The sequence below is a fragment of the Vigna umbellata genome, chromosome 1, assembly GCF_029865625.1.
Source record: "Vigna umbellata cultivar VRB3 chromosome 1, Vumbellata_1.0, whole genome shotgun sequence".
Taxonomy (NCBI): domain Eukaryota; kingdom Viridiplantae; phylum Streptophyta; class Magnoliopsida; order Fabales; family Fabaceae; genus Vigna; species Vigna umbellata.
In genome coordinates, this window is record NC_142165.1 from 92,209,253 (window position 1) to 92,230,594 (window position 21,342).

The window sequence follows — 21,342 nt, forward strand, 5'->3', positions numbered from 1 at the left end:
AATATCATATTAAAGTTGATTTAGTAAGACTAATGAAGATTACTTTACAAATTAAAAATGAGATTGGGATACTCTTTGTCCCCTTTTGGTTTGTAAAATTTTAGGAGTGAGAAAATGTTTCTCTAATTTAAGGGAGAGAATGTCTTTATTTTGTTTATTTCAATTTAATAAAATGACTGAAAATTTAGCCTGTGATATATCATAAGCAAGATCTTATCTTGCCATATTCTTTGCTGATCTAGAATAAGCATACCAACTCACGTAGCGAGATTATAAATATTGAATTTAGTATCTGAAAGAATTAAAAGATAAATAGTATTCTACTGAAAGTCTTGTTAACTTTGGTATCAATGATTGATGGGTTTTATTTCATTTAGTGTTCTCTAGTCTAGATTTCTTCCATATTAGGTATGAATTTCATAATTTAAGTTTTTTTTAGTTTTTTATTTTTATTTTTGGAGTTTGATTACTTAGTTTTTATTATATAAGTTTGGTCTGCTCTCCTATATTATTATATTTGTTTTCTCTTTTATTCAGCTTTCCATGTAATAATATACAATGATTCAACGTCGGAGGGTCTTAATGTTGATAATGATACCTAACATGTAAATTTTTAATTTTAAAAAAATTAGTTCCTAAATTTAAAACTTAAGTGACCCAAGTTGGATACTTTAATTTATATGTTAATAATTTTGAAAATTAAATTTATGGATACTCATTGTTAAAATGATTGCTTTCCTATATTAAAGGCTCTAGAATATAGCACTTATGTACATAATTAGAAATATCTTATCTCACCATTTACATAAATAAATAAATTGAGGAGTGGGGGGCTGATTTCTAGTGGTTACGGATTGTTTTTAATTTGTTAATCAAGCACATAAAAGTCTTCTTGATGACGAACCTTACAGATTATATTTAAGTCTTTAAATTTTAAAATAAAATCATCAATAATATTTAATCACATATGACATGACATGAAGAATGATGTCACAATGAAGAAGTGGTGCCAAGGCCATGAAAAAATAATAATAATTTATCTTCATTAAGGTTATATGCTTTCAATAAATAAAAAGAAAACACGAGTTTATATATATATATATATATATATATATATATATATATATATATATATATATAAATAAAAAAAGTGGGATAGAATTTAAGAACATAGCTGTGTCATGAAAAATTATACTGGCCGTGGAAACAACCAGGTCCAAATTTAACCCTTTAACAAAATCATGATTTGAAACTCATCACATATAAAAAGTAGTCACAGAATCATAGATAAGAAAAAAAAAAGTAGCAAGTGATATTAGAGTTACACACTCCAATTGTACTACTAACTAGAAAAAAAGAAACAAATTGATGCACCAGAAGAAAAAGAAAAAAAGTTATGAATATAGCATGTGTTGTATCATATTCTAGATCAATCATCTATAGAAAGCTAATACAGGACCAACTTCTACACTCGTATTTATAGAGATTATTCCATGCATTCTGCAACGCTCAAAAGTTATATATTTGGAAATCATAACGCATAATATACTTAAAGAATCTAGCACATGCCAAACTGGCGGCTACAAGTGTTCCAATCAAACTATGATGAACACATCTTTCACCAAAGCCAAATCTACGATTCTAGCAGACAATAATTTCCTAAAATAAACAGATTAATCAGCATGAGAAACTGAAACAATGGAGTTATAGAATCATTTGAACTCTTTGCCGGCAAAAATGTTTATAAAGAAAATGTCTCAACAGAAAAAAAACACATGCAAATGTTACTTGGAAAGAGACGACAACCAGAATAAGGGAAATCAAACTAAGGGAATCGCAAAGAAGCATGTTCCATCCTACAGTCAAATGTTTTATGGAGTATGTATAACTGGAAATCTTAAATATCACGGTGAGCCAGTGTGCAGAAAGGAATAACAATGTTCAAGTGCTTTTGACATGGTGCAATTCAAAGTCCAAATTTAGAGGATAAAACTTCCACAGCTTGCCAATAAAACAGGCTCAGATGTTCCTCATCACTTGTTGGAGAAGCAAGGGATTCAGGTCTGTCGGTATTACTTCTCTCAGTATTGTTGTTCAGATTTTCCTCATGTGGCTCAACTTTGTCATCATTTTTGTTCTCTTCTGTTGGCATCTTGACGTTCACATCTTTGCTTGGTTGATCATCCACATTCTCAACAGGCAGACAGGGGCCAACTTCCGGGGTTGCCCTTTCAGGCCACAGTGAAGTATTAAGATCAAGAACGAGATCAGATTCACCAATTCCATGTGCTTCAACCTTGTCACCTGAAAAACTTGTATCCACAGCATCAGATTCAGGAATATCTGTTGCTCCAACCTTGTTGATGCCCCCTTGAAGATTCACATTGAGATCCAATGCTGAACTGCTCACAAAATCTCTAATTTTTCGCTGCAATAAAGTAAGCATGTATTAGCACCAATTGTGTATCCATGCACATAGCCTTTATTCCATGCACATGGTATCTAAATTCATTTTACAGCTTATGTCATTGTCACTCTCAATGCTGACAAAACAGGATTTCTTTCTTCACTTGAGTTCAATATACTGACTGATTATGTAGTATTAATTGTGCAACAATATCTCTAACATTTTTAAATAGAACTGTGAGCAGAATCGGTACAAAAGTTATATGGTAGGACCCAAGCAAAGACAAGAAAAAATATAAGGTAATTGGTATCTGTATTCAGAAAATTCTCTCAAAGGATGAATCCATGATACAACGTAGCATAGGATGTATAGACAGACTAAAATTATGTAACAATGGAATGGAACAAAGATTCTAGCGAGATGAAAAGCAATAAACTAGAAAATAACATTCTTCCCGAGAATAGGACCCTTCTACATAACAGAATCTTCACTCTCCGTCCCCCACCTCCTCACTATATAGAACTGTTTCCATTTCTCTTTACGATCATTAATTGCCAACTATCCTTTTTGTTATGTGTTTGTTTAGGTAAACTTCTTTGTAAACAATTTTTAGGAGATAAAAACTAGAAGAAAAAATGAAATACCCTTCTCCATAAGCTAAAAGTTATAAATACACATGTAAAATTTGATTTAGAAGAAACTAATAAAGAGAACATTTACAAATTAATTTTTGCAAAGCTAACTTTAACTCGAGGAGAAACTTATTTCATTTTTCCATATTTTATCCTCTTGAAAGTTTTATAAAAGCAATCATTTCAGATTTGGACAGCGACCCAAGATTTGTCGCCTTTCTAGTGTCATGTATAGTTATATCTATCCCAACCTTTTTCATTGGCAAATAACGAGCTTCGTCCAGATGTCCTTCAAATTTCACATCCACAACTCCAGTCAATCCGGACATCAAGTGAGGGCCTGCATGGATACATCAAAGTTAATAATACTTATCTAAATTAAATAACACCGAAAAGAAAACAAGTTATCACTGTGTCACGTATACAACATGTGTTATCTCAGTTTGTGAGCCCAATGTTGGCAATTCATTACCTGAATGAGAATGTGACTTGGGTTTTTCCAGATAAACACAGGAGGATTGCTCCACATTTGCCTTCCCCAAGTTTTCGGACAGCGATTCCCTAACTAGTGGAGATCGTTTGGGTGATTTTGACTTATTAGGGAGTCCAGCACTTGTATCAAGAGCCTTTGTTTTTCTATCTAAATCAACTTGTAAGGTGTCTGCACATCTCTTGTCACTAAAAGCATGAGAAGCTTTAACTTTGTCTTGAGGATTGCAAGAAATTTGGAGCTCAGAAGTAGTATCTTTGGTTTCTTTTGCTTTTCCATCTTTAAAAGTTTTGTATGAGGAGTCCTTATGCTGCAGTGGGGTGTTGTCGCAGGATTTGGCACTCATTTTGTCCTCCTTCAAAGACTGGCCTTCTGACTGGACACCATGCCTGTTAGCTGATGAATAAGATCTAGTACTTACACTTGCTTGCCTTTTCCAATCATGGAAAGATTTTGAGTTTAATTCTGCACTACTTGAAGATTCAAGATTTACTTGACTTTTGGATTTTTTGCATTCTGACTTCTTGCAGTCTTCACACATCCACCAATCACCTTCAGGAACTTTCTCCAACATATCACGCATACAATAACTGGTTGATGAATGAGAAGTAAAACCAGATCATTTCACTTGCCCATAATGAGAGGCTACCAAAACAAAAATACAACCATGCAAGATATTATAATACATACATGTGCTCTGCCCCATCCGTACACTTGTTACAAATAGCAAGATCCTCTTCATTTCCTGCATCCCCACAGATATCACAAACTATATCCTGCTATCAAATGGGAGCAAAAGAAGCTATATAAATTCATTTGAAACAAAAAATAAGCAAATTTTTATGTGGCCTGTATACGTCTTTTAACATGATATAATGCTATGTCAGAAGTTCATACACACGAAATTGTTGTCAACAGAACTTGATTATAAGGTATGATGCAGAAATGGAAAAAAAGAAAAAAAAAGCATTTGTAGATGGAATTTCAAACACTAAAAGAGCACAGCATGCCACAACAGCATGTAAAGGATTCTGTTGAACACCAAGTTTTTCTAGAGTGAAATTTGAATGGGATACTTAACTGAGTGCCATGTATAACAGAAAGATAGAGAAAGCTAGGTTAAAGATCTATCAAATACTCCATGTTATAGGTTTGAAAAACATAAAATACTAAATAGCACAGTGCTACAACAAGATCTACTAGGGTAGCAACAAAGGGGTCAAAAGGCAGACAATCTAAGTTTGCTAAAACGAAAATTCACAATCTTACTATTAAAATATTTAAAGTAGTTTTCTTAACATTGCAAATTCGTTTTAAACATTCCATGCACCATATGGAGCCCGTAAAAAACTTAGATTTGCTTTCTATTTTAAACCTCACTTAACTTTCCCTGTTTTTCCTCAACCTTGATCAATCCATATATTTCCTCATGTAACACCTGTCCGTTTTGCTTATGACCCTTTTATTATTATTAAAAGTTTAACATTTAACCACTAGCATATAATAGTGTTCCTTGGCTCACATTTTGCAAAAAGAAATTCCTTGGTGTAAATCATCAACTACTGGTGAGGTTTCAGATAACCCGGTTTCTCCTCCAACATTCAGTGAAGAAATTCCATCAACTTTATGACACTAAGTAAACAGAGTGAAATAAGAGACTCTTCCTATTACTGAGTTCCAAATACACCTCAGTGGACAATATTTTACAATTTCTTCAATTTTTCTTTTCATATAGGAATGTAGAATCACAACGATCAGTAGGATAAGATTTGGTAATCACGAATGTTTTTTCATGAATTTGAAAATGAAAAATACAAAAAGCTCCTATGCAATTTGAGATTGAATCAACAAAACCAGAACTAGAACAAATAGGTCAATAAACAGTCCGCTTATAGAAAACTAAAACAACAAAAGCCTTATACCACTTGGTAAGGTCAGCTACACAGATAACAAAATGCCGTTCACCTCCGTTAATGACTTTTGAAGTATTATTCACCATGGAATCCCTCTCAACAACTTCATCCAGTGTCCTTCTCGGTCTCCCTCACCATTTTAACAAAACTAAAAGACTATATAATTTACTCTTCTCACTAGTGCCTTCAGTACCCTTCTTTATACGTGCTAAACCCACCTAAAGCAATTTTATTCATTTTTTCAAGTGTGTTCACACATCCTTCTTAACATTCTCATTATACTATTGTCACCTTTTCCTCTTGTTGCCTCTTTAAAGCTCAACATTCTCTATATCAGAGTATAATTGGACATATAGTAGTACAGTAAAACTTGTCTAAGAATATGGTAAGAACCTTATGATTACAAATAACACCTGAAGTCTTTTTGAAGGCATATCCCCTTTCAAGGAGAGTTGAAGTCATCTATAAAAGATGGACCTAGACTCTCTCTGTTAGGGAACTAATTGTATATAGTAGAAGGAGAAACGTTACCCAGCCTAACTGCCAAGGCAGTTAGGAAAGTCAGTATAAAACGGGTGGGTTGGTTGGTGAGAGGATAGTTTTGGAGTATTATTGTTTTGCGGGAACTCTTGTAGTTCTTTGGAGAGAGGTTAAGCTCTCGGGTTACGTTGTAACACCACTCTTGTTGATTCGTTTCATAAAAGGAGGCTGTATAATTCAGAGTACCTGTTCTGTGTTGTGTTTCTAGTGCTATTCATAGGTTCTTGATAAAAAGAACCTATCATTTGGTCCGACCTGCCGGATCAAGAAGGCAGCAAGATCAGCGATGAATAGCCAAACGGAGGGAAGATTTGATAATCTTGAGATTACGGTGGAAGGAATTAAGGAGGAGACGGCTGCGATCAGGCGTGACCTACAACAAATGATGAGGTTGATGGGTGGAGGTCAGAATAATCAGGGGGGTGGCACGGAAGGGAGTAGCAACTCGGTGAATGATAACCCCGAAAGACGCGACTATGGAGGAATACCACAGAACTGGCGGAAAAGGGTGGAGTTGCCATCGTTTGAAGGGGTAGAGCCGCATAGTTGGATTAACAGAGCGGAAAGGTTCTTTGACATCCAGAGGGTGGCTGAGGAGGATAAGGTTGAACTCGCCTACATTAGCATGGAAGGGAGCGCGAGTTACTGGTTCAAATATTGGAGGGAAAAAACCAAGAATCGTTCGTGGTTAGGATTGAAAGCGGGGCTGATTAACCGCTTCGGAGGTGGGTTCCGGGGCACTGTTTACGAACAGATGGCAACGTTGAGGCAAGATGGTACGGTGGAGGATTACGTAAGGAGCTTTGAGACACTGTTGGGTCAGACCCAAGGGCTATCGGAGGAGCTGATATTGGGATTCTTCCTAGCGGGGTTACGAGAAGAGATCAAAGGCCAAGTACGAATTCAAGATCCTCCAGATTTGATGATTGCGATAAGGGTAGCGAGGGATGTTGAAGACGCTCTGAATCGAGCGCGCGGTGGAGTCTGGAACGGGGTGAAAGTGAATTCCATGAGCACGCGAGCCGCTTCGACGATCGTTAGAAGCGACGGTGATCGTAATTTCACGACGCGGACAGGTGGGGCAGAGGGAGTTGGTACGACCCGAAGGGAGGGGTCATCAACGGCGAGTAACGCCCAGGCAATAGGTAATACCCTTCTCAAATCGTCCATTACCCTTTTCAACTTGTCATCTTCCTCCACCTCCCTTAAGATCTCACCAAAGTCCTGCCAATAGGGCCTGACCATCACTCCCAACTCTGCAATATCTTCCTTGTCTCCCTCCTCCCTCCTTGATAGGGCATCCGCCGCTCGGTTGGTAGCTCCTGCTTTGTACACTATCGCAAAATCATATCCCAACAATTTAGCAATCCAATTATGTTGGTTTTGAGTAGTTATTCGTTGCTCTAACAAATGGCGAAGGCTTCTCTGGTCGGTGTGCACCACAAATCTTTGCCCCAGTAGGTAAGGCCTCCAATGCTGTATGGCTAATACCAAGGCCATCAACTCTTTCTCATAAATGGATTTGCTCAACGTTCCTGCTGATAGTGCCTTACTAAAGTAGGCAATGGGTCTTCCTTCTTGAGTCAACACTGCCCCCACACCCATGCCCGAAGCATCACATTCTATATGAAAGGGTTGGTGGAAATCTGGTAAGGATAACACTGGAGCTGTCGTGATAGCCGTCTTCAACTGTTGCATGGCTTCTTCAGCCTTTTCATTCCATCCGAATTTCCCTTTTTTCAATAACTCAGTCAGGGGTTTGGCAATCTTCCCATAGTCTTTCACAAACCTCCTATAATATCCTGTCAACCCCAAAAACCCTCTTACTCCTTTGACTGTTTTTGGTATGCTCCACTCAGTCACAGCTCTCACCTTCTCAGGGTCCATCTCTACCCCCTGACTTGATATTGCATGCCCCAAGTACCTAATCATGGTTCGCCCAAATTCGCACTTCTTTCGGTTTGCCACCCAGTGGTTCTGCTCTAGAGTAGCCAACACCACGGTAACATGTTCAAGGTGCTCTTTCCAAGTGGTGTTGTAAACCAATATATCATCGAAGAATACCAAAACACACTTCCTTAGATAAGGCTGAAAAAGGTTGTTCATGGCATTCTGGAAAGTAGCTGGGGCGTTTGTAAGGCCGAAGGGCATTACCATAAATTCATAATGCCCTTGGTGTGTCCTAAAGGCCGTCTTCTCCACATCTTGCACTCCCATACGGATTTGATGATAACCCGCTTTCAAGTCGATCTTTGAAAAGTAACAGGCCCCCCTCAACTCATCCAATAGCTCCTCAATCACCGGTATTGGAAATTTATCTGGCACTGTGGCACGATTCAACGCTCTGTAATCGACACAAAACCTCCAACTACCGTCTTTTTTCTTCACCAATATCACCGGGCTCGAATAGGGACTGTGGCTGGGTCTAATCACCCCTGTTTTGAGCATTTCCTGGACTTGCTGCTCGATCTCCTCCTTCATCACATGTGGGTACCTGTAAGGCCTAACATTAACCGGATCTATGCCCTCTTTGAGAGGTATGTGATGCACCATGCCACGATCAGGAGGGAGCCCCACTGGATCCGCAAACACTTTTTCATACTGGCTCAACAACAACTCCATCTCCCTTCCTTGGCTTTCTGTCAAAAGCTGACCTTTTTCCCCTCCTTCCTTTGAATCTAAGTAACCACACTCCCAGACCGGCAACCACATCTCAGCCTCGGCCATTTTCAGCAAAGCCTCCGGTTCCACCATCTTCCTTTCTAAGGTTGGATCTCCTTGAATTCTTACCTTCCTCCCCAACTGATGATATGCCATTGTCAGTTTACTCCAGTCCAAGGTCACTTCCCATAATTTCTCCAACCATTCCACTCCCAATATTACATCCACCCCTCCTAACTCAAACAAGTGGAACTTCTCTACCACTTCTACTTCTCCCAACACAATTCTCACCTCCTCACAGCAGCCCCCTGTCTTCTTTTGATAACCGTCTCCCAAGCTAACCCTGTAAGGTGGGGTCTCCACCACGGTCATTCCCATTTCTTCCACTAACCCCTGGCATATGAAGTTGTGGCTAGCGCCACTGTTAATGAGAACCAACACTTCTCGACCCTCTATCCTTCCTTTTAATTTCATAGTTTTTGGAGATGTTAACCCCCTGCTGAAACAGCAGATAACTCCATCTGGGACTGATCCATCTCATCCCTAGCTTCGTTCTCCTCTTCCTCCTCTTCTTCGGCCAGAATTAGCATCCTCAATCCTCTTTCGGGACATCTATGCCCTGGGCTAAAAGGTCCCCCACATCGGAAACACTTTCCCTCCTCTCTTCTTTTTATGAATTCCGAATAAGGTAAGTTTCGAACACTTCTTCCTCTTCCCTCTCCATTAGGCCTGGCAAACCCACTCCCTTGGTTTGTCTCCCTCCTGACCGAACCCACACTCTCTGCGGTTCCCCCTCGTCCTGGTACCTCGCGACTGAATTCGCTTCTGGTAGCTACCCTCGCGGTTCCTCCCCACACACTGGCACTCTTGGTCGACTGTCCCCCATTGACTTTGGATTGGGAGCACAACTTCTGTACGTCCCAGGCGATCCGCATAGCCGTCATTAGATCTTGCGGGTCATGGGGTCTCACACAATCGCTTATTTCCTCTTGCAATCCCGCCATAAAATATCCCAAGAGTTGTTCCTCTGGAATTCCGGTAGTCTGCCCCACCAATACTTCGAAATCCCTAATATACTCGCTCACTGCGCCTCCCTGTTTAATGGCGGCCAGTCTCTCATAGACGAACCCTCGACCTCCTTCTCCAAATCTGATCACCAACGCTCTCTTCAATCCCTCCCACGATCTGTTCCGGGTTTTTTCTCTCCAAAACCGAAACCAGTAAGCAGCATATCCTTCCATACTGATGAACGCCAACTGCACTTTCTCGTCCTCGGCCACCCTCTGCACTTCATAAAATTTCTCCGCTCTACTTATCCAGATCAACGGGTCGCCTCCTTCAAACCCCGGTAACTCTACCCGTTTCCTCCAATTGGGAGGGCACTCTTGATTTCCCTCTCGTCTCCGTTCTTGGTCTCCTTCGGCTCCGCCACCGTTGTCGTTCACGGACGACTCACTGGCTCTTTGGCGGTTTCCATTTGGATCGCGATTGCGGTCCCCCATCATCCTCAAGATCGCCTGGATGTCTTGCCTCATCGCCTCGTAATTATGTCTCAGTGCCCCCGTATCTGCCTTCGTCTCTGCCACTGCGATTTCCACCGCTTCTAACTGTCCTTCCACCGCCACTACTCTTCCCTCCGTTACGCGCCCACTCTACTCCTCCAATTGGGATCCGGCAGGTCGGACCAATTGATAGGTTTCTGATAAAGAAACCTGTTCAAGATCCTCTAGAAACAGCACTTAGGCGCCAAGAAAACAGAAAGAAAGCAAATTGTGCTGTATATTATTCACAAAGTCAAGTTTGTACACTCACACAAACAAGGGCTTAATCCCTTCAACAGGCTGGATCCTGTTTAACTAACAACTGTCAAAAGTTCCTCAGCAACTAACCCCTCTACAATTTATATTCTCCTATTCCCGCCCTACCCAACTGTAATAAACAGTTGGGTTACTCAACTAACTCATTAACTCATTCTTTTCCTTCTCTCATAAACCTTCCAACTCTTCTCATTCCTAACAGATGCCATCCTTCAACATCTCACTAATTAACTTTTCTATTTCATTCTTCTTTTGGTAAGAATATTTGTAAGGCCACAAACTAGGAATGTGATAGGTCCAGGAAGAGAACTGTATAGAAAGATACACTTTATTCCCACAAAGTCTATTTCCTTATCAATGAACTAGGGAAATTAGACAAGAATTCTATTACAACTAAGGTATTTCGAGAGACCTCACTCTCCACAACCTTTCCTCAAACTAAGATAACCGTCCTAACTGTCATGTTTTTTTCCTTCTACTATAGACAATGCCAAACCTATCAATACCCCCTCCATGAAGTTTCACCTTGTCCTCAAGGTGAAAATCTGGAAATTCATTGCTGATTGAAGAGGCTGCTTCCCAAATGTTGTCCGAATTTGGAAGGTGCTGCCATTTGATTAGGACTTCCAATTCTCCTTGGTTATTTGTCCTGGTGTCTAATAACTATTATGGATGAACATCTAAAATTAATTCTTCAGTGAGTGTGGGAGGTAAAGGCTGGATAACAGTAGCTGGCTGGACTGCTCTTTTGAGGAGAGACACATGAAACACTGGGTGGATTCTGCTGAGTGGGCAGATCCAACTTATATGCGACCATTCCAATTTTCTCAATAACCTTGTAAGGTCCATAGAACCTAGGACAGAGATTTTCACACAGGTCTTTTCGAGAGGACCTTAACTCTCCCAAACCCCTTTTCCTCCTAAACTCCAAAAAACTAAACAATAGCCTAAACACAGACTATATATACTAGTTTCTTACAACCTGTTACAGCTGCAGGAGGTTATAACTACCTCCTTTATTTATTTCTCCTAATATAGACTTTTCCACTGAACCTATCAGTCACAAAGCCAGGTAGGTTGCATTACAAAAGCAAAGAGTACAAGTTAGATTGATAGAGCAAGAAATCCAAGGGTCAGGTTAATTTTTGGGAAGTTGAAGGTGGTCCAAAATCACATCTTTTGGGAGTACATACATGTTTTTAATAGTGCAAACCTTGTATGTTAGAAAAGTAAGAAGCAAAATACAGTTAATCAGTTTTCTATAAAGCTCTAGTATTGAGCAATATTCACTAGTGAACATGTAAAAGTAAAATAGACACTTGGTGAGTTAAAATTTGGAAATGTTGATCATATGCAATTAATTTACTAAAATAAAAGCAACTTCACATATTGTACCAAATCCAGTCTTTTATGAGCGGACCAAGCATAAAAAGTTCCATCTAGGGAATCACTATTAAGTTTGCTAGTTCCGGTGACTAGCTTGCATATATCATAACAAAGCCTCTTTGAGGTCCTTGTAAATTGAAACCACTTCAAACAAGTTCAATGCATACATGTTCCAACTTGAGGAGGATTGTTGGAAAGTATTTTCTATTCTGGGAAAATAAAAAATGTTCTATATACTGGCTGTATTCTTTTGTAAATAATTAGGCATTGACTTGTATTGTTTCCAAATTCCCTACTTTCCTTATTTTCCTAGTTTCCTAATACTAGAGATAGTGAATTATGAGTATATAATTCATCACGCTGAGAATCTCCTCAAGCAGTTAAGAAATCCTTGGTCAATCTCAACTGACAGAACAGACAATCTTAATTCAAAAAATTTACAATTAATTGTGGATAGCTTGAAGTAAATAAAAAGGAAATACAACATACTTCACCGTCCATCTTATCTGAGGCACCCCAAGGATTCGCCAAATGCAATTGAACAAGATTCTTGCACACTGGTGTTCTTAATCACAACGTAGACTTATGGAGATGCTTCTTGCATTACAAATGATATTCAGCTTCAATCCATCTCAAATGTGATCACCACCGTCACAAGTAGCACAGCTATAAACTTCATCAGCCCAACAACCTAACTGGATAGTGCTGTTTTTGCTAATGAGGACTCCCTTTGTTTGCTTAGGAACTAGGAAGGTACTCCCTGAAATAAAAAAATAGGAATCAATTTTTATTGATAGAAAATTTCCCCAGAGATCTATAATACAGTTACAAAAAATTATAAATAATCTGCCTCCACAAAGATAGATCATTATCATAGAAATCTCTTAATGAAAAACATCTAATCGATCCGATCTGTTTGGAATAAGATTCCAATTATTGAATGTTCTTTGGCCAAGTTTTGAGAATCATGATGATCGCAATTACCTTCGCCAAAATGAACACCAAAAACCATTTAAAAATTATCATCTAAAGCCGATCTTCATGAATTCTTCCTATCAACGGCATTGAAAATCAATCCCCAAATTTATACTCTCATGTAATAAGTCAATTTGAAAATTTATCACCGTCAAAATTGGTCAAACCTCAGGTAGGCATTGGATCGAATACGACATTGGGAATTGCTCGCGTTTAAAAGCAATTCAATGTCTTTGCGCAAATCAAAATCCCTAAAAGTAGTTTAATTTTCTGCATTCCCAGAAAACAAGTTGTGATTTGAATATACAATAGAGATGGTACTTACCTCACAACTACAATTGCAAGTGATACTCAACAAAGGAGAGGACTGAATGCTGTCTAAGAAGAGAACTTATTGGTTCCCTTACCCTCATAGGTTTAATCAGTAAAGTTGTCAATTCCCACTCCCGCTGTTGTCGCCACTTGTTCAATATGCACATACAATGGCATGAGCAACATGTGTCACACGCATTGCACGATTTGGACTTTTCTTCCATTTCAAACTCGAAAGGCTGAAAAGCGGGGAAACGAGAATCTACTAATTGAAATAATAACAAATCACAACAGTTACCAATAACAACAAAGATATCCTAGGAGCTAGCAATGTACTCAATTAAAAGATATCAGCACAAACTATATGATTGGCAAATAACCAATATAGAGTTGAAATCCTCATCATGGGTGGTGAAAATAAATACATACATAAATAACTCAGACCATAGACAACTTCAAAAATCAAATATCCTTTCAAGGAATTTAAAAATCAAGTCCCTTGTGTTATATTTTTTTTAAAAATAACTGTCTTTGAAATTAGTCTTAAGGCCTAACTTAAACCCACAAAACTGAATTGTAAGGTGAGGATTGCTTAAGCATTATGCCATATACCTCTAGTCGGTGTGAAACTAAACCACACCCTTGAGGTTTCAACTAAGGTAGGGTAAGGGTGACAACAATTAAGGTGGTTTTCAAACAAATGCATTCAAAATCATATCAATTTCAATATAGCTATATGATTGATTGTGCTATTTAAAAATGATAGCACCCAGTAATGTAAAATTCCTTGCTTCATGGTTAAGAGCCTTAATGGTTGAGAAATGGATGTTGCATTCTCCATGCAAGAATTCCAAGGTTAATCTTTGTTAAAGGAAATATACTACAGGTGAATGGGCCACTACTGTACTAAGGTAGCCCAAGTGTTCATTGAAAAAATTCAAACCAATTATAATATAGTTTACATTTATGGCACCCTATTATCTTGTTTCGCACTTTTACCTACACACAAGATAGTAGGAAAGTGTCAAAATGAACTAATAAAACTAGACACCACCAAAAGGGAAAACAAACATGAAAAGTTAGAAAATGTTCTTCGATATAAACTGATTGTTTATAACTTAAAGAGGGACGATGAATTTTTTTTATTACCATATTCTCAAATCTAACAACTCCCCAACTGGCAAAAACTATTACAAAATACAACAACATTAAAAACGGTTTGACAAGTCAAAAAAATAATCTCTACTACATAATTGACCCCTATGATTATCACATGACTTGAGCTTCTCACATCAAAACTAGTTAGAATCACTTATTTCAGTTATTTTCAGTTTACTATATGCTCAAGGCAGAAGAGCACTCAATATTTACTTGCTTTATGGACTCTTTAGCCCTCTTCACTCCATCGAAACATTAAAAACACACAACAATCACCATGTGGTCAATCATATGGAACAGGTGATGCCACTGTACTCTGTCAAAAACTGAAAATTCATTTAGATAAAAGTAAATTGATTTTCATCTACTTCTTTTAATCAGAACATGCTTCCTTTGATTCATTTTTCTTACTCGAGCCTTGAAAATATAAAAAAAAAATATTAATTTCAGGAACTAATGTCAATCAGGTAGTCGTAACCCATAAGCTACAATGATGCAATCATGCAAACCATAAATGTGGTGCATCATATGTACTATTGGATTTTAAAGTTCAAGATTGAGTAGCAAAGTGCCGCTGAAGGAAAGCTTGTCCAAATTAGACCATCACCAGGGCAGGGCAGAAAGGGAGAAGGTCAAGGAGAAGCAAAAGTTCTAAACAGGACAAACAATTTGATGCAATAAACCATACATGCAGAAGCTAAACCTTTGCAATACAATGACAAGAAAGAGCAGAAGAAACTTCCAAAAGGCTTCATTACTGCTTCTTTTTTTCAGAACCATATGATCATTAAAGACCGAATTCAACAGTGCCATTGTAACATATGACAGGCATGCAACCAAAGCCGTATATACCCAAAATATATTAAGACTCCATATTATAAACAAGAGAAAGGAAATGAAACAGCATAAACAAGAGACCTTCCACAAAATTTTCTGTTTCTAAAAGAAAGTCAAATCAAGTATTGACATGAAAAACATAACCTTTATTTTTATCAGATACCCACAATCCCAATCAGACAACGAGACCATAGATTCACACACGCACAAAAAGACCAAAGAGAAAACACTTAATCACATACTATATCCAGAACCGCCAGGCTAATTATAATATAAAATAGAATATTAATAGTAAGCAAAAGCAGGAGAGAAAAAAAAAATACATGCCTGGGAAGGTTGGTGAGTAGTAATATGCTGATAGAGGATCCTTAAAGTTTTTAACTTTGGCCTCCCCAATAATGGCAATGATGCAAACGCATGAACAGAGGAAGCGATACCCATGGCAAGGGAATGGAAGGAAGGGTTACAGACTCTAAGAACACTCATGATCCACACCACACTCTCTGTGTTGTGCATAATGGGCAATAATCTTTTGCTATTATTCCTTTTTTTGGCTATTGCCAAACTCAATTTCATTACTTGCACATGAATGCATTTGCATCTCGAACCATACACACTCACCGCTTCTTTTATTTCCCAGTATCGCCAGATTGCCTGTTTTTTTAGTGCTAAAACAATTATTATTAAATACTCACGACAATTTGAGATTATCTGTGACTTTCTTTTTCTCAATTCAGTTATTATTACAAAAATAAACTAAAATTCAATTAAATTGATATGTATGGAAAATTATGAAACTGTTAAGTTATCGTATATTATTGTAAATTTAAATTAAATGCAAGGTTTTATATACATTTTAAAGCAATTTATAATTATAGTATTTTATTTTTTCATTAAACTTAGTAGGAGTATTTTGTTGTTTAGAATATTTAATTTAATCTTTTATGTTTCTGAATTAAGCCAAAACAGCAATCCTTGTGTTAGAATTTCATTAAAAAAATTGTGATTAAAAATCATCACAATATTTTATTTCATAAATTAGTTGTGCACAAATAATAATCAATGTATATTGATTATTTCTTGATTTATCTTGTATGCATATCAAGTTCTAGATATGTGAATATTACTTTTTATGGCTAATAAATATATATTAGAGATGATAGGTGAACTTGTTAAACTTTATTATTTATAATAAAGTAATAATTTATTTGAATTTGTGAGATAATACGTGAGTATATATGGTATGCGAAATAAATAAAAAAGTAAGCAATATGCAATATGTAATATGTAACGTTATAGATTATATAAAATTATATAATATAATAGTCCATATTATAACAATTAGAATTAGACTTGCAGATAAAGTCTCAAGGTTACAATCATCCCAAAATGGTTGTAATTTAAAATTTTAACACAATAGAGTATTTCAAAATAAACATAAGCCTATGGATCCTAACTAGGCTAAGCAGCGATGTCATCTCCCTCCGAGGCCTATTCCAGAAGCACCTCATCTATCTCTGCTCACATCCAAATGGATGATCATTGCAACAGAAAACACAACACAAACGAAAGACAACACAAACAGAAGGGTGAGCTAGATATACAAAAATCATGTTATAACAATCACACACAACATGCAAGTTTAATTCATATATACTGGGTCACTTAACACAACTTGTTACACTTTAAACTTGACTCGTTCGGACTTAGAATGATAGTCGAGCTATAACGGGTCTTGCACTCGTGGTGGCTTATGAAACTTGGGTTCCCCACCCTACCACACTCACGAGGTTAGCCTGTTCTGAGCCTTGAGGCACACTGGGAGCCCCCAAGACTAAGACCTCCTGCTACTCCTCACCACATGGTTCAATCATCTCTACGTGAGAAGAAAGACCATTGGAGTTTCAGGATGACCCCCAAGACTGAGCTCCTACTTTCATTCTAAACACTAAGGGCACCACCATGAATCTTCTTCTTGAAGATCATGGAATTAGGTCCATCAACCATATTGTCACTTTGAAACTTAACTCAAGACATGAACAACCAAACGTCATAATATTATCACATTAATTCCAAACATATAACCTCACTGATCATACAATATCATAATACTTTTACACCATTCTAATAATCAAAACATAGTTCAAGGTTATCATAAAACAGGAATAAAAAGCATAAAAACAGGTTTTGGGAAAGTCGCTCAACGCACCAAACTCGCTGTGCGAATAACAAAAACAGTGGGTTTTTACTCACTCACATTCGCTCAGCGCACCAAGCCTGTGCGCTATGCTAAACTCAAATCGCACAGCACACCAAGTTTGTGCACTATGCTAAACTGAAAATTCTGATACACATTATCACATCCTAAACCCTCGCATAGCGCTCCAAATTTGTTATTCGAATTAAACTAGCATTTCCCACACAACCACCAGTCGCATAGCGCCCAGATTCGCTATACGAATCACCAAACAGAGAGCACCTCTCTGTGAGGACTCGCTATGCGAAAACATTCGCTTAGCGAGTCTGCATAATCTGCAAAACTCAATTTTTGCATAAATATGCAACTCACACACCTTTTTCCATTTCTAGTCATTTTCCCCAACTTTTAACACCTCTAATTCGTGTTTTGTACTTAATTAAACTTATCTAGATGATTATAAACGTTCCTACAGTGATTATTAAGTAATTAAGACCCAAACTCCTTCATAAAACACTAATTTCCTCAACTTAGGGGCTCAAATCCAATTCTACCATTTTTAACATGTTTTAGCCCAGTTTTATGTTCCCAGCAAACCACATTGGATCTATCTAAATCATCCTAACCCTCCTCAAACACTCTAGACCTCATATACTCAGAATCACTACCTCACTTCCTCTTAAGATGGCTTAAAACTGTAACAGAACACCAAGTTTTCTACCTATTCAATGTTACAACAGATTTCTCACCCCAAGCAGTTCAACATAGTAGTTACAGGAATTAGATACATCCAGAACAGTTTAAAATCATCACACTCTAGTCCCACAGTCATACAATCCAACACATGCAAATAAATCTTCTCAAATCAAAGCACAACATCAACAACATAATAGTACAAAAATCCATATACATACACCACATGCAACCAATTTAAAAACGTATTCTAGCTCCCCTTACCTTAGCGATACGTAGCCCACTCACAGACGCGTCTCTACAGTACCTTGCATTGTGAAAATGACTCAACAGGACCCAGCTGAAACAAGAAAGTAATCGGTGATACTTGAAGCTCTCGGCATCAGGAGTACCTAGGCACCACCTAATCGGACATGCAACGGCTAAATGAGAAGGAGGAGAAAATGAAGACAAATGGTCTAGAGAGAGATAAGGACTGAGCTAATGAACCAGCTGCTGGAAAATTTGCTTTTTAAGCTTAATGTGTTTTAAGAGCCTGGCTTCATTAATCCAGAGTACCTATCAGCTCTTGCCACATATTTTCAGGTCCTCACACAATAGATATAAAACAATAATCAATATCAAGAATTATTAAAATTCTATAACCAATTAGCAGGGGATTTAAAAGTTTTTAATAACATAAAAAAATGTTTCTTATGTTGTTCTGTATTACTTAAGGATTATGCGTGTTTTCGTGACTCTTTGGATTTTATTATTATTATTATTATTATTATTAGAAAGTTTATTGTCAAACAAGTTTGAAAAGTTTAAGATAAGCTCATTTAGTATTGTTAAACTTCAACCCTTTTCTTTTCAAAGCTTTAAAATTTAAAAGAATTAAATGTATTTTAATTTTTTTTAAACATTAATACATTTTTTATTCTCAAACTTTAAAAAATAAATAAATATAATTATTTTAATTTATTAACATTAAATATTTTTACATATTAAATAACATTTAAGAAAGACTCATATTTGAACTTAAAAATATCAATATAAACCATATTAAAACTTTATTTGATACCTAAACAAATTAATATAAAGAATATATTTATATATTTTTAAAGTTTGAAAATGAAACTGTATTAAAATCTAATAGACTAAAAATATATTTAATTTAAATTTAAAATAAAATTAAAGCTTAGTGTGAAGCTTACATTTTTACATATTTTTTTTGGTTAAATATGTTTTTCGTCCCTTAAGTATCACACGATTTTGATTTTAGTCCCTACTCGAAACTTTGATGGTTTTTAGTCCTCGTAGTTTTGAAACTATTAGTATTAGTCCTTAAAAATGGACGGCGTTAAGTTTTAGTAGATGTGGCAAACGGCGATGTCCAGCTACGCTCTGCACTCTCTGCCACGTTTCTCACGCTGTGCCACGTTTCTGAGATTGAAAGTGTCCTCCATTCACCACCCTCTTCTCCTCCTCTCCTCCACTACCGCGACTTTCCCTTTCAACTTCATTCTCGCGCAAGCCGCCGCCACCAACGCAAGCCGCCTCCAACCGTGACAGAACTAATACAACAACCCTAAATCGCGCTCCAGAGAAGAAACCCATCCAACAATTCACAACATCAATTTAAAAATATAATTTATATATTAAAAATTGTATTTATCGTAATGTACAATGGTTCTTAAAATCTGGAGATGTTAAATAAATGACGTCAAAAATTGATTGGAGGGTTTACCAAAAGGGGAAAACATTGTCTGAACCTGCATAAACAAGGCAACCCAGTTAGGGTTCAAGGATTGAAGTGACCGGAATTTGAAGCATAAAACTAGTGATTCACGTGTTTCAGATTTATGAAGTATTGGACTTGTTAGTGACAATAACAATTGAATAATCAGCAATGGCGAAAGCAGTGATCGGAGAAGAAACCCGACTCAAATTGGCGGAGGATCGTCTCAGCCAATCCGCACTGCCATCGGAGGCACACCAATGCCATCTTTGTCACACTCTCACTCTCCCAAATATCTATCTAACTAACTACCACCTCCGATTTTACTTTCAGGTGGGTCTTCTAATCGGCAAGTTCAGCTCCGCTTTGGGCCGCGCCTTCATCTTTGATTTGGTTCCCACCCCACTTCTACCACAATCACTCAGTATTTCGACGCACTCAAGGTGTTGGTTTCAACCCTTTCTTTTATCTTCCTAAAATGAAGCATTCAAGGTAAGCACTGTGTTGGAAGGTATTGGAGTGAGAGAGGACAATCGAGAGACTAACGTGAATCAGGCCCAACAGCTTCGCATCGTGTACCCAGCAGGAACGACCCACTAGACAGTGCTGCTGGAGGGCGAGGAGCAGAAACAGGAAGCTTCTGGGTCACCGTAGAGTTCAACTTGGAAAATGAAACAATCAACGTGGCACGACAGCTGACATCAAACCTGTCCTTACCGTTTGCCACATCAACTAAAATTTAACGCCATCCATTTTTAAGGACTAATACTAAGAGTTTCAAAACTACAAGGACTAAAAACCATCAAAGTTTTGAGTAGGGACTAAAACCAAAATCGTGTGATACTTAAGGGACGAAAAACATTTTTAACCCTATTTTTTTACTCGATATGCAATCTTTCTCACTCACTAAAATTGAAGGTTTTTCAAGTATGATTGTGGTGTCTCAAGTCTAAATAATTTTTATATATGTAAAACTAGAAGACATCAATGCATTGATTAGAACATGTTTGGATTATAGGAGACTTTGGTTGAAATCTAACTCCTCTTTAATTTGTCAAGTTTTAATTTCTTCGACAATTTCTTTGGTGAACATGTCAAAACTATGAACATATTAAAGTCATGGTTTCACAAAACTTATGTATTTGACATGCTTTTTTTGTATTATAGGTTCAAATAATGACATTAATGTCTTAAATAATGCTTTGAATCCTATTTATGGGATATTATCTTGCTAAAGTAGAGTGGGTTGTATTTATCAAGTCCATCCTATGCATGTCACAAGGAGAAAAAAAGAAAATGTGAAGTGTAAATAAAAAAATAAAAATGTGAGTGTTTATAGAACTATTCATTGATAAAAAAATATTTAATATAAATTGCTTAAAAATAATGTAACTTTAGAAATTTTATTTAAACTGAAATCAGAACTTGAGTGTATTGCTTGTAATTAAGAATCAATAATATATATTATCTAATGAATTTGAATAAGATTCCTTATTAAAATGAAGATGTGACTAGAAGGTCAGTTTGGATAATAAAGAGTATTTTTTTTAGAGACAAATATAGATAGAATGTGAATTAGTAAGAAACATAGGTACAAATAACAA

The 21,342-nt window shown here is 37.0% G+C and overlaps 1 protein-coding gene across 3 annotated transcripts; it reads right to left on the reverse strand.

Annotated features, from left to right (window-relative positions):
• Window positions 1-1,571: 1,571 nt before the first annotated feature.
• On the reverse strand, window positions 1,572-15,760 carry LOC124830393 (uncharacterized). 3 transcript variants are annotated; one of them, XM_088104764.1, is made up of 7 exons: window positions 15,456-15,760; window positions 13,147-13,372; window positions 12,336-12,606; window positions 4,220-4,308; window positions 3,512-4,119; window positions 3,291-3,379; window positions 1,572-2,428 (listed from the first exon to the last, which is right to left on the reverse strand). In XM_088104764.1, exons 3-7 carry the CDS (start codon window positions 12,345-12,347, stop codon window positions 1,967-1,969), a joined length of 1,260 nt encoding a protein of 419 aa, XP_087960890.1. In that variant the 5' UTR covers window positions 12,348-12,606; window positions 13,147-13,372; window positions 15,456-15,760; the 3' UTR covers window positions 1,572-1,966. The 3 variants fall into 3 exon arrangements, with proteins under 3 accessions (XP_087960890.1, XP_087960891.1, XP_047160038.1); XM_088104765.1 differs by having other exon boundaries at window positions 1,574-2,428; window positions 4,220-4,274; XM_047304082.2 differs by having other exon boundaries at window positions 1,575-2,428; window positions 4,220-4,305.
• Between the last annotated feature and the right edge of the window lie 5,582 nt (window positions 15,761-21,342).

What these genes read in the sequence shown, in the direction of transcription:
- LOC124830393 (XM_088104764.1), bottom strand. An exon ending in CAAGTCACATTCTCATTCAG is followed by an intron (nt 3,380 to 3,511) that starts GTAATGAATTGC and finishes GTATCCATGCAG; the next exon opens with GCCCTCACTTGATGTCCGGA. An exon ending in GTTATTTGCCAATGAAAAAG is followed by an intron (nt 2,429 to 3,290) that starts GTTGGGATAGAT and finishes ACTTTATTGCAG; the next exon opens with CGAAAAATTAGAGATTTTGT.